Source organism: Chiloscyllium plagiosum, chromosome 2 (genome assembly GCF_004010195.1).
Source record: "Chiloscyllium plagiosum isolate BGI_BamShark_2017 chromosome 2, ASM401019v2, whole genome shotgun sequence".
NCBI classification, from domain to species: Eukaryota; Metazoa; Chordata; class Chondrichthyes; order Orectolobiformes; family Hemiscylliidae; genus Chiloscyllium; species Chiloscyllium plagiosum.
The window spans coordinates 30,773,007-30,786,780 of record NC_057711.1 but is presented as its reverse complement, the minus strand read 5'-3'; the positions used below and the strand labels follow the sequence as shown (position 1 = coordinate 30,786,780).

General features: G+C 38.5%; 1 protein-coding gene across 1 annotated transcript in view; it reads right to left on the bottom strand.

Moving 5' to 3' along the window:
- Nucleotides 1-1,536: 1,536 nt before the first annotated feature.
- The window catches only part of LOC122558360 (homer protein homolog 1-like), a 100,473-nt gene continuing 88,235 nt past the window's right edge, over nucleotides 1,537-13,774 (bottom strand). The window contains exon 9 of the mRNA XM_043706841.1: nucleotides 1,537-5,177. Within this exon, the coding sequence (XP_043562776.1) occupies nucleotides 4,989-5,177 (189 nt within the window). The 3' untranslated portion in view covers nucleotides 1,537-4,988. The remainder of the gene's footprint in view (nucleotides 5,178-13,774) is intronic.

Here is a 13,774-nt window from a genome sequence, read left to right as displayed (position 1 = left end):
TTACAATATGTAGTGATCTCTCACTGTCCTATTTGTAGAACATTATCATGTGCAAACTACCTGTAGTGATATTGTCTACATTATCAATCTTATTACCAATAACATTTTATCACACAAAACTGTGTATATAAACTTGTCTCAAGGCAATTACATCTTTGCATTAATGGTGGCACTGCAGCACCTTCACTGTGGAAGGAAGAATGAAAACATAATTGGTTTACTTTGACAAAGGAGAAAGTGAGGTCTGCAGATGCTGGAGATCAGAGCTGAAAATGTGTTGCTGGAAAAGCGCAGCAGGTCAGGCAGCATCCAGGGAACAGGAGAATCGACGTTTCGGGCATAAGCCCTTCTTCAGGAATGAGGAAAGTTTGTCCAGCAGGCTAAGATAAAAGGTAGGGAGGAGGGACTTGGGGGAGGGGCGTCAGAAATGTGATAGGTGGAAAGAGGTCAAGGTGAGGGTGATAGGTCAGACTGGGGTGGGGGCGGAGAGGGCGGGAAGAAGATCTCAGGTTAGGAAGGCGGTGCTGAATTCGATGGATTTGACTGAGACAAATGACTCAGTTATTAAATGACTTTGAGCTGTTGGAAAACAGCAGTGACAATGGAGTGAATAACACCGCAGTCTCAAATCACGGAATTCAGCACCGCCTTCCTAACCTGCAATCTTCTTCCTGACCTCTCCGCCTCCACCCCAGTCTGACCTATCACCCTCACCTTGACCTCTTTCCACCTATCACATTTCCGACGCCCCTCCCCCAAGTCCCTCCTCCCTACCTTTTATCTTAGCCTGCTGGACAAACTTTCCTCATTCCTGAAGAAGGGCTTACTTTGACAAAGCCAATTATGTATGCAGAGAAAAGGAAGTCAACTAAAGCACATGCAAATTTCTAATTAACTAATTATTATCATATACTAATATTTTTTCACAAAGGCTGTGCTGTCAACTTGATGACTGGAGATGAAACTCAAAAGTTTCCAACTCTGAAATAACAACTCATTTGGATCAACATGAAAACTTTGAGCAGTGCTCTCGACATTCTATTTCTCAGGTTGGTAAGTGATTCGAGAAAAATGAATACTCAATTGAAATGGAAGGCCATTTTTGTATTATTAATGTTACTAATTGTAGACAAATAGAGACAAGAGCAGCAGTTCAAGAAAGCAGCTCACCAAAACAATTGGTTATGGACAATAAATGGTGGTTTAGGTGGCAGTGCCCACATCCCATGAATGATTTTTTTGAAAAAATATAAATTATATCAAATTTTACAAGCATTATTAGCATCAGACTCTGATGACTGTGCTTGTTAATTGAAAAAAAAGAATATTCAATTGAAATTGAAGTCTATTTTTGTATTATTAATGTTACTAATTGTAGACAAATAGAGACAAGAGCAGGTTACTTGAAATTTGAGTGTCTTCAGAAATGCTTAACCACACTGAGACTATTGTGTGCTTTGTGGAGACAGATTATTCATTCTTCATTTTAAACTGAAAAAAAAGCATGAATTAATATAAATTAACCAACAGCAATTGAAGTCTGCAATGTTGCAGTTTTTAATACAGTACAAACAGGTTCTTTTGGCACAAGGGCTTACATGGATTCTAAAATCATAAAATCCACCTTAAGACACACCATAAGAATATTACAGTATTGCAATAAATCAATGACTCCATATTTGGAAAGACATTCACATATAAAAAAGAATCACTGACAGTTTTTGTAAAAAGGACACTGGGTTTGTCAATTTTGGCACAGCTGTTGACCAGCCACATATTGAGAAATAATACAGTTACACCATAAATAGTGGCATAACAACAGAATTGCCTTGAGCGTTGACCCACCATACTGTACATGCTCAGATTAGGAGAGCTCTGTATTATACATTATTAGATTTGCACCTACTTATCAATTATAACATTCAAACACACCTGTTCCATGTCATAATGAAGGACCTGAAGCTGATTATGTCAATTGCCAAGTGCTTCAAAACCCTACCAACTTACTCTGGTTCAAAGTTAACACCATACAGAATTATCTAAGCATAACACCATTTAACTCAAAACTTCAACATGCAACTGTTGTCACATTTTGGTAACATGATTAAAAGAATGCTACCAACCTAAGACACAATCAAAGATTATTCATGTGTCTTAAAATACTTTAACTCACTGCCTTTCAAACAAATACGCCCACACTGCATCTCCAGGAAGTTGCGTTGGAAAGTACAAATTGATTTTTGTGGATCTATAAAAGCACAGGCGTGTCTGTAGTTTAAATCCACTGTTTTGATGAGTGTTCTCAAAACACATAAAAAAGAGAAAGGAAATACGTGAGCAATGTAATTTAGATTAGACAGGTTAGCAAAGTCAGATACAACCTTTAATTAAACATCAGTTTGAGATGCCACTGAGCATTCTTCTTCAGGATTCAACATATTGGAAAATAAATTAGACTTTGCAGTGTTAACAATATTTAATTATTTACATCTCAAAATGCCAGAGAAACTCCAGTGGCACGATCTTCTGAAAACCAAGTGAAATAGTTCACTTATGCTCATTTATGCTCGTTCTGCAGAATGCCCTAACAAACTATAGAACAAAGTTGCAACTCCTTTTCCCTTTATCAAACCTCTTTGAACTTGCTACACAAAACTATTTAGTGCAGCCTTGCTGCACTAATAAATGTACTGTAATTATTGTAACTATAAACACAGAGTGGCCTCTGTTTCATTAGCATGCAGTATTGGGTCAAGGCTCTGTCATATTTCCTGATCCCAGTGTAACAATAAAGTTTAAAAACATGAAAAACAGATCTGACCCCCAAATTGAGTGAATGAGAGATGACACAAATATCCAAAAAGTCACTAGGGGGCAGATGAATATTTCATTATCCCATTTAAGGACAATCTTATTTTCTGAATAGTTGTAAAAAGCAATCATATTTTTGATAATTAGGGTTCATATTAGTAAACTGGCAACAAACTGGAACCATTCCAATTTACTTTGAGATGAGTGGGTTGTCCAGAAGGAGGACTTCATGAATCTTTTATGTAGGCTTTTTATATTCAAAACATTTTGCTGTTTATCTCACACAATCTTTACACTTCCTTTAGGAGATTCAACTGCAATGAAGTTAGTTTTCACCTCAAGTTAGTGATCATTCAGCAATAATCAAGCTCCAGAAAGTGCCAAATGTTCATTTCTGTCTGAATAAAGCTACTCCTTTACTGAGCTATATTAAATCACTAATGGGACTAAGAGGGGGAGAAAACGATTTTCAGAAATTACATTTTACATTGTTTTACTGCAATGTTAGGAAATCTGTTCTTCAAACATTTCTTAAATAAACATTCATAATTAAGTCATTTTTAAAATATATATATATATATTTTATATATATATATATCTCATCAGCAGGCTCAATCAAGTTCTATTCTAGACTACGATTCTAGCAGCACGTTCACATTTTGAAAGTTTTATTTTCGCTTCTGTTCACCAGCTTAGTTCTGTGGTTCCTCAACTCAATCATTATTTATCACCATCCTGGTTCTCTTTCTGTTACAGATCATTTGCAATGGAGACTTCTCTTAAATGATCCATGCCAGTGTAGTCTTAACTAATCTGTCAATTATTGCAACATTAGTCCATACTTTCAGTCGCTTATAGGTTAAGTATAACTTCTCAGAGAGCTTGATAAACATTTAAAAGTGTAACTCTCCAAGACTACCATATTATTGTAGATTCATAGGTACATTGTAAGCCACTGTTCACATCCCTTATAGCATGTATAGTAAATAGATTTCTCACTTATAATCTGTTCCTGCTGTGTTTTTCAGTCAACTATTTGTTGGAGCCTTCAGAGAATGAAAATTCACAGACCTAACAGCACCAACGCTGAAACAAGAGTTTCATTTTAAAAATGTAAATTATTCTCCAAGGTACAAGAAGCTTCATAAACCTTAACCAAAATGCACTTTTCAAATATGCTGTGAAAAATAACCAATTAATCATTACTTAGGTTTGCTTACAAACCTATAAATTACTTAAGAGCACAATAAAATAATACTCTGAATAAAACACATTTCAATAAATTATACATTTTTAAAATTATAGTAGCATTCTATTATTGCTGTATAGTACACACCTTAAAAACTAACATCTGCCCAATATTTCATTTTTGGATTTTCATAAGTTTACTTTGAGATGTCTGTATGGCGAGTGCAACAGCACTACTTTGGAAACCACAATATATATGTTTTGTAAATAACAAGGTAGCAGTTATATTAAACTGACACTTTTATTTAAAGAGACATCATCCCTTTTTTCGACCTGCACAGAGTATATCTCAGATTCAAACTGTACACCACACAAACATTTCTAATCCTTGTTAAAGAACTATTTAGTGTTCTTAATAAATTGAAAAATCATTCTTATAAAGAATTTCTTTGGAGCCCATAAATAAATACATCTTTCAGTGCATCATTTTTCACTGTTCTAATAATTTTACAGCAAAAATGAATGAAACTTGGTTAAGATGCAAACAGGGTGGGGATGTTACTATTAACAGCCTTTACATAACTGTATAAAGGGATACTGTCTCTTTTATTCAGTAAAATCCATTTGTTTGCAATTAAAAGGCTTCAATTGTCCTATCATTGATCTTTCCAAGTTGCCTACAATACATTTTGACGCAGATTCATGAAATAATGGGAGTTTCAAAACCTAAATTTACAAAATTGTTGACCATAGCAATCAAAGGGGAATTATATGGGGAAATGTTCATTTGCAGTTAGCTTTTAGACGCTTGCTCCTCCTTAAGTAATGGATATAAAACACTAAATAAAGAGCGCAAAGCAAATCTTTTGCTGATACTGAATGCTAAAGGGAGCCAACAGTATTCCTTCCACTGTGAAGAAAGATAGATTTCAATCTGGCCTTTATATGTACTGTATTTGGATGACAAAGCTGATGCAGAGGTTCTCATTTTAGCTACCTTCGATTAACTTTGCCAAATTATCTCGTAATTCTGTTAGTTCAAAAATTTTCCCATCTAGAATTTCTAGAAGTGTTTTTAAGTTATTGCGGAAGACCCCTTGCTCATTCTGACTCTTCTCCAGACGTTGCTCAAAGTCTGCCAATTGCTCCACCAAGTCTCGATTGCGGGTTTCTACTTCCTATAGAAAGATAAAAATAAAGAATTAATTCATTCATTCCATGGTGTTTACATCCTGACTATTAATAACTAAATGAAAACAGACAACCAAAATTCAGCAAGTTTAAGAATGGGAATAGTGTGACAACAATCATACTTTTCTGTATTCTTTGGTGTCGTCAGTCCAGCATTTGTTGCCCATCCCTAACTGCCCTTAAATGGAGTGGCTTAGTTGACCATTTCAGAGGGCAATTAGGAGTCAACCAAAATGTGCAGAGTCACATGTAGTCCAGACTGTGGAAGGATAGCAGATATCCTCTCCTAAAGGACATCAGTGAACAACACTGATTGTTGAAAAATCTATGTTAGCTTTTGTGGTAACATTACGGTTTTTCTTCATTCTGGATTTACTACTCATTTCTAAAAATTCTACCTGCTGCCATGCAGGGACCAAATCCATGTCACCAAAGCCCTTACCCAGGGCCCAAGGATTACTAGTCCAGTGACATTATCACTATCTTCTCATAGTTTATATTTCTTTGGATGCTCAATCCAAATCAAGTCTACATTACATGCATTTTCTTTCCTAAATAAAGTGAAATGAAGGAAAATTGCTAGGTATCTAATTTAGGTGGGCAAGATGTAAAGTCACATATAATTCATTCATAAATGAACTACATATATGTAAACATAGTGTGTTTTTTTTTGGCATATCCTGATTAGAATATATTGACATCACCAGCTTCTTATTTCAGTTTTCATAGCCAGATTATACCTGCTGTCTGAAATGTTAACCTTTACATAGTAGAAAGTTTGTGAAGATCTCCTAATCCACCACTGCGGCACTGGAGGTGGAAGTGGGGCTCACAAATGCAACAGACCTACTTCAGTGGATATTAATCCAGACTGTAGAGTCACAGCTGTCTGCAGCAGGGCATGATTGTATCTATAGACTCAAAAGGGGGAAGATATACAACAGTAGCACAAGACTGGCTGGATTAACTATAATCTAAAAGGATTTTCCACATCAACATGAAAATATTCTTACAATTAATACAGTACAAAAACTTTTGTAAAGATAGTTACATGAGGAAAGATTAGACAGGCTAGGCTTGCACCTACTTGAGATTAGAAGAGTAAGTTGTGGCTTTACTGAAACTTATCAGGTGACAGAGTGACTCAGTGGTTAGCATTGCTGCCTCTCAGTGCCACAGACTTGGATTTGATTCCATTGTTGGTTGACTGTCTGTGTGGAGTTTGCACATTCCACTCACGTTTGTGTGGATTTCTACTGGGTGGTCCAGTTGCTCTCCTACTGTCCAAAGATGTGGAGGTTAGGTGGAGTGGTTGTGCTAAATTGCTCTGTAGCGCCCAGTGATGTGCAGATTAGATGGGTTAGGTAAATGTTGTGTTAGGAGGATAGGGTGGGATGTTCTTTGGAGGGTCAGTGCACACTCAATGGACCAAATGAACTCTCTTCACACTGTAGGTATTCTGTGATTCTATAAAGATCCTGAGGGGTCTTGACATGGTGCATGTCGAATGAATGTCGGAGTTGACTGTGCCAGAGCAACTTGTTCTCCTTGGAATCTGGTGCCTCAATTGGTTGGATAGCAAGTGTGGATCAGATTTGTGCTAATACCATAGGGTCTAATCCCCAATACAACTGGGGTGGTCTTGTGACTTGCCTTCAGGCAGAGAACTCAAGAAGAAGAATTGTTCTACATTCCCGTTGCTCAAAAAGAATTTTTCCCTTTTCTAACAAAACTGAACCAAAAGGCTAGTAGTCTCCTACCTATATTTTTGATTGCTGTTAAAGATTCACCCAATTTTATGTATCTGTTGTTCTTTGCAAACAAATCAAAAATGAATTGCAAATTGTTAACTCTTCTATTCCCAATTAATTGGATTAAAACATATTTCAAGATGCTCAAGAAATGCATGGCAATCAAAAGTAGTTAAAATCAATATGTTGTTTTTCATATCTTACAGCATCCTGTTCACTTGTAAATATTCCAAAGAACATGAATGTTTCTGGCAGGCATACAGTAATAGATAGATCTTGGTGCCAGAAACCAATGGTTAATGCCAGCCCAATTTTTTCCAATTCTTTTTCAAGTAACCTTCATTAACTACAAGCCAAATAGCTATTGCATTACACTTTCACTTGAACTTAATTCCTCTGCCAAGTCACAGAGGCATTTGATGACTTCAGAAAAACACGACAGATGCACATAATTGTATTTTAATTTTTGTATTATAGTTTGCCTACCTTGTTCAAAGTTTCTGCCAGTGAGTCATGCCTACTTTTATTGTTCTATATAGGGCTTAAAGTTTTCATTCTTCACTCTATACCTATGCCCCCTGTAGGAATCTAGTTAGACATATGCACAATGTAGGCCTTCCAACAGCTGTTTTGGCTTTTTCCTTTGCAGTTATTAATATCTATCATCTTTCCTGACTGCTACAGCTAACTATTGCATTGACACTTAGTTAGTCATAATGCCAAGGATATGCTCAATAACCTTTCCATGCTGTACCATGTATTCCGAATTGTAACCTTTTTTCTCCTCTTTATTGATTTAAGATTTCAGTATATTTTTACGCTGTTTTAATTTTCATCTTATTTTTATTCATTTAGGGATATAGATACCACTGGCTAGGCCAGCATTCATTGCCCTTGAGAAAGTGGTGGTTAAGCATCTGCTATTTATTTTAAACGATTTTTCTCGAACTTAGGCTCAGGTATTCTGATGGCCAGAGAGTTGTGGTTAATACATTGGAGTAAAACATTGGGACCACAAAGCAGGATAGCAAAATAATAATACAGGAAATGAAGGTCAGAGAATGGCAAAAAGGTTGAGAGAGAATAGAATTAAGAATACATGAACAGTCAAAACTAGATGCTATAAAAGTAATAAAAGGGTAAAACTAAAGCCTCTGTACCTGGATACACACAGCTTTAATAACAAAGTGAACAAATATCAAGATGCCCTATGATCTGGTACTCATTATGAAACCATAACTGTATGATAGCAAGAATTGGGGCTTCAATAGGTGATAAATGACATTCAACAGGAAAAAAAAGTAGGTAAATGTGGAGGAGTACCATGTTGATTAAGGGTGGTATTGGTGCAATTTAGAGATTACCTTGACTCAGGAGATTAGGATGTAGAATCAGTTTGGGTGGAGTTAAGGAATAATAGTAGAAAGAACTAATGGGAGTGATCTACAGACCAATGTACGCTGAACATTGGTGGTCGCCTGCCAAAGTTCTGTACACTCTGGAGCAGTTCATATAGATTGGCAAATGCAATTCCACGATTTCAAATGGGAAAGAGAAAAAAAAGGGCACTATGGACCAATTAGCTTAACACAAATAGTGGGGAAAATGCTAGAGGGTGTGTAAAAATATTTGATCCAGAACATTTGGAAAACATCAATGGGATTGGACAAAGCCAATACATGATTATGAAAAATCCTGCTTAACAAATTGGAGGATGTAGCAAATAGAATAGACAAGGGAGAACCAGGGGATGAGGTGAATTTGGATTTGGAGAAGGCTTTTGATAAGGGTTCCTCATAAGAGTTTAATGAGGAAAGTTAAAGCTGTTGGGATATGGGTTAATATATAAGCATTATCATAAAGTCATATAGAAACTAGCCTGGGTTATGAGAGGAGTCAAGAAGGCTTCAAGGTGACTTAGACAAGTTGAGATCGTGCGCAAACACAGATGCGGTACAATGTAGCTAAATGTGAAGTTACACTTTTCTAATTTTCACACTATTATTTAGATGGTGATAAAATAGGAAGTGTGGATATGCAAACGGATCTGGGTGCCCTTGTACACCAATGAAAGTAGACAAAGGCGCAGTAAGCAATTAGGAATATAATTAGCATAACGGATGGCCTTCAATGCAAGAGGATTTGAATTCAGAAGTAAGGATGTCTTACTGCAGTTATACAGGCACTTTTGAGACCACACTCGGAATATTCTGTGCAGTTCAGTCCTAGCAGAAGTATAGTGAAGGTTCGCTAGGGCATGGTGGCTCAGTGGTAAACACTGCTGCCTCACAGCGCCATGGACCCTGGTTCGATTCAACTCGGGCGACTATCTGTGCGGAGTTTGCATATTCTCTCTCTGTGTCTGCATGGGTTCACTCCCACAGTCCAAAAGATGTGCAGATTAGATGAATTGACCAGGGATGTGTAGATTAGGTACATTAGGCAGGGGTAAACGTAGATGTAGTAGGGGAATGGATCTGGATGGGTTACTCTGCGGAGGGTCGGTGTGGACTTGTTGGGCTGAAGAGTTTGTTTCCACACTGTAGGGATTCTATGATAAACTAGATTGGATTGACCAGATCTGTATTCACCAGAGTTTAGTGATTATGAGTGGGGGGAATCGATCTGAAATCTACAACATTCCTTCAAGCCTGGACAAACTAAATGCAGGAAGTTTTTCCTGATTAAGGATAATGGAACCAAAGGTCACAATCTCAGAAGACAAGGCAGACCATACAGGACTGAGATGAGGAAAAAAATTCTTTACTCAAAGGACAGTGAACCTGTAGAATTAACTGCCACAGAAGGCTGTGTGGGCCAATGAATTATATTCAAGGAGGGGATTTTTGAGATTTTAAAGACATCAAAGGAAATGGGGGGGGGGGGGGGGGGGAGGTGAAACAGGAATATGGCATTGAGATGGATGATCAAAGAAGATCATATTGAATGGCAGAGCAGGCCTCAAAGAGCCAAATGGCCTCTTCCAGCACCAACATTCGATGTTACAAGATGGCTGTCTGGAACAAATGGTTATTTATAAGGGAAGGTTGGACATACTGGGCTTTTTCACTCATGTAGTGAGGAGTGAATTGACTGAAGCATAGAAGATATAGCTCCTTGAAAGTGAAGTCGCAGGTAGATAGGATAGTGTTGAAGGAATTTGGTATGCTTTCCTTTATTGGTCAGAGTATTGATTACAGGAGTTGGGAGGTCATGTTGCAGCTGTACAGGACATTGGTTAGGCCATTGTTGAAAATTCTGGTCTCCTTCCTATCGGAAAGATGTTGTGAAACTTGAAAGAGTTCAGGAAAAGATTTACAAGGATGTTGACAGGGTTGGAGGAATTGAGCTATAGGGTGAGGCTGAACAGGCTGGGGCTGTTTTCCCTGGAGCATTCGGAGGCTGAGGGGTAACCTTTACAGAGGATTACAAAATTATGATGGGCATGGATAGGGTAAATAGACAAAGTCTTTTCCCTGGGATCGGGGAGTCCAGAACTAGAGGGCATAGGTTTAGGGTGAGAGGGGAAAGATATCAAAGAGACCTAAGGGGCAACTTTTTCATGCAGAGGGTGGTACGTGTATGGAATGAGCTGCTAGAGGAAGTGGTGGAGGCTGGTACAATTGCAACATTTAAGAGGCATTTGGATGGGTATATGAATAGGAAGAGTTTGGAGGGATATGGGCCAGGTGCTGGGTTGGGTTGGGATATCTAGTCGGCATGGACGGGTTGGACCGAAGGGTGTTTCCATACTGTACATCTCTATGACCCTGAACAGTCTTGTAAAGTACATGTGGAAACAATATTTCCTCTTCTGCACGAGCCTGGAAATGGGGTGGGGTTACACTTTAGAGCAGAAATAGGTACATTATTTTTCTGTTCCCAGTTTGAGGGGCTTTGAGACACCTCAAAGCAGTGGAGGCAGGGGTCATGAAGTTATTCTTAAGTTGGAAGGAGATAGATTCTTGTCAGGCATGCCAAAAGATTATTGGGGAGGGATGGGAATGTGAAATTCAAAACACAACAGTGGGTGAAAAGTTATCGGGAGCATCAGTAATGTGGTTTTGATGTTACAATCAGCAATTTTTGTTTTACTTATTCACTTGTGGAATGTGGGAGTCACTGGCTGGCCAGCATTTATTGCCCATCCCCAACTGTCATTAAGGTGGTAGCAAGCTGCCTTTTTGAATCTATTGAATGGCAAAGCAGGCCCAAGCAACTGAATTTCTGACTGCTGATTCTAACTCATGTCGGGTTATATAGTCCCATAATCAATCGTTTTCAGTCTGTTCAGCTGCAAATAAGTCAAACTGGCAGTGATGCAATGGGAGCAGCACCTACTACACACTGAAATGTTACTACTTGTTACAGTAACACTAACAGCTCGGTTTTTGGATCAGAGTGGTGCTGGAAAAGCACAGGTCAGGCAGCATCCGAGGAGCAGGAAAAATCAACGCTTTGGGCAAAAGCCCTTCATCACATCCCTGATGAAGGGCTTTTGCCCGAAATGTCGATTTGCCTACTCCTTGGATGCTGCCTGACCTGCTGTGCTTTTCCAGCACCACTCTGATCTAAACTCTGGTTTCCAGCATCTGCAGTCCTCACTTTTGTCTAACAGCTAGGTCTGACGGCCCTAGCAGATGCTGAGATACTGTACTTCAAAGCGAGGCCTAAACATCCACAAAACATCAGAAAAATCCCAAGTCACTCCACCACAGATTCAAATTAAAGGAGTACTGGAATCATAAAACTTTATTTGAATATGTCCATGAAATGAGAAACAAACTTATTGACATGTTCAATATTAAACTAAATACTTTTAGTATATTTGACACTTTGGCCTATGTTGTGTTTTCAAGTAGCTAATTCAACTTCATTGTCAGTATAATACAGATAAAGAAATGACATGCATAATTTTAAAATCTTTAATGTGGCAGCTGTGGCTCAATTAGTACCACTGTTGACTCTGACCAACAAAAGCAGGCATGCCAAATACCTTCTTCACCATCATGTCTACCTGTGATGCCACTTTCAAGGAACTATGTACCTGAATCCTTAGGTCCATCTTTTTGACAACATTCCCCAGGGTCTTGCCCTCATTTGTCTTAACAAAGTGCAACAGCTCACATTTATCTAAATTAAACTCCATTTGTCACTCCTCAGACCACTGGCCTAGAGGCAGTAAATATATCACTGATTTATTGTTAAGTCAGGAAGTGGAACTTGCAAATAATGAACTTCCATAGGTCCTTTTAGATGGCAGTGGCTGAGAGCTATCTCGATGTTCAGGTGGGACCTTGCAGTATGCAGATTAGTTGCCACATTTCCAAGCAATATTTTATTGGCTAAATTGCACTTGGAGATATCCAGTCATTATATAAAGTGCCCCAGAAATTGATGGATTTCTTTCTTCACCTTAGTATTGAGGGGGGTAGAGGGGTCGAACAAGACTATTGAATGGTTGAGCTTTGTGCAAGTTCATAGATCACTGGAATCACTGATTCAGTTGACCTTTCATATACCTTCACAGAAGGGATTGAGGAAACTGTCTTTTGCCACTCTCTTATCAGGTGTGGAGGAGCCGGTGTTGGACAGGGGTGAACAAAGGTAAAAAAATCACAACACCAGGTTATAGTCCAACAGGTTTATTTAGAAGCACTACGTTTCGGAGCACTACTCTGAGACAGCTACCTGATAAAGGAGCAGTGCTCCGATAGCTAGTGCTTCCAAACAAACCTGTTTGACTATAACCTGCTGTTGTCAGATGGCATATGCTATAGCTTTATGTGCTCCAAACATAGCTTTGATAAATAGAGACGCCTATGAAAAACACAGCAAAAACTACAATGAGAGATATTCTTTATGGAGCATCTTGTAGAAAACTCCAATAGCTGTCAATTTTCCTGATCAATTGCTTCAAAATCCTATAATATGTAGAGAGGACTGGTAGTTACAATTCCTGATGAAGGGCCTTTGTCCAAAACATCGATTCTCCTGCTCCTTGGATGCTGCCTGACCAGCTGTGCTTTTCTAGCACTACACACTCGATTCTGATCTCCAGCATCTGCAGTCCTCACCTTCTCCTGATAATTGCAATTATATTAGTTGCTGCTCAGGAATTAAGCAACTGTGGAAGGATTTTGTGCAGAGGCTCCTCCAACAGCACTTTCCAAACTTGCAACTTCTAATACCTTGAATGGCAAGGTCAATAGATGCACGGGCACAATACCATTTGCACATTATCCTCCAAGCCACACTGACTGACTGAGAACTACACCACCTTTCTGCAGAGTTTCTGGGTCAAAAGCCTGGAATTCCTTTCATCCACATCCCAAAGACTTCAAGTTCAAGAGGGTAGCTCACCACCACCACCTTCTCCAGGATAATTCAGAATGGAAAATAAGTGCTGGACTGGCCCATGACCAAATAATAAAAATTGTGGCATGGGGTGAAACAGCAACTTTTCTGGATAAATGCTAAATTAACATTGCTCAATATTCCTAGATGTCTTGCACAAACTTGAGGATCCTGTTTGTGATCAGCCAGTGACCATAGTACTTTTGAGTCCTGCTCGTTGGTCAGTGCGACTCTGATGCTGATCTGACCATAGCTAATAATGCCTAGATAAGCTACTATTATCACCAATCTTTGCACTCTCATTCTGGCTATGAAGGTCAATAAGAATCATGATAGTTATAGAGTCATACAGATGTACAGCACAGAAACAGACCCTTCAGTCTAACACAACCATGCTGATCAGATATCCCAAATTTGAATAAAACACTAACGATATTCTTGAAAAGTTATGAACTACATAGATGACGATAGACCCT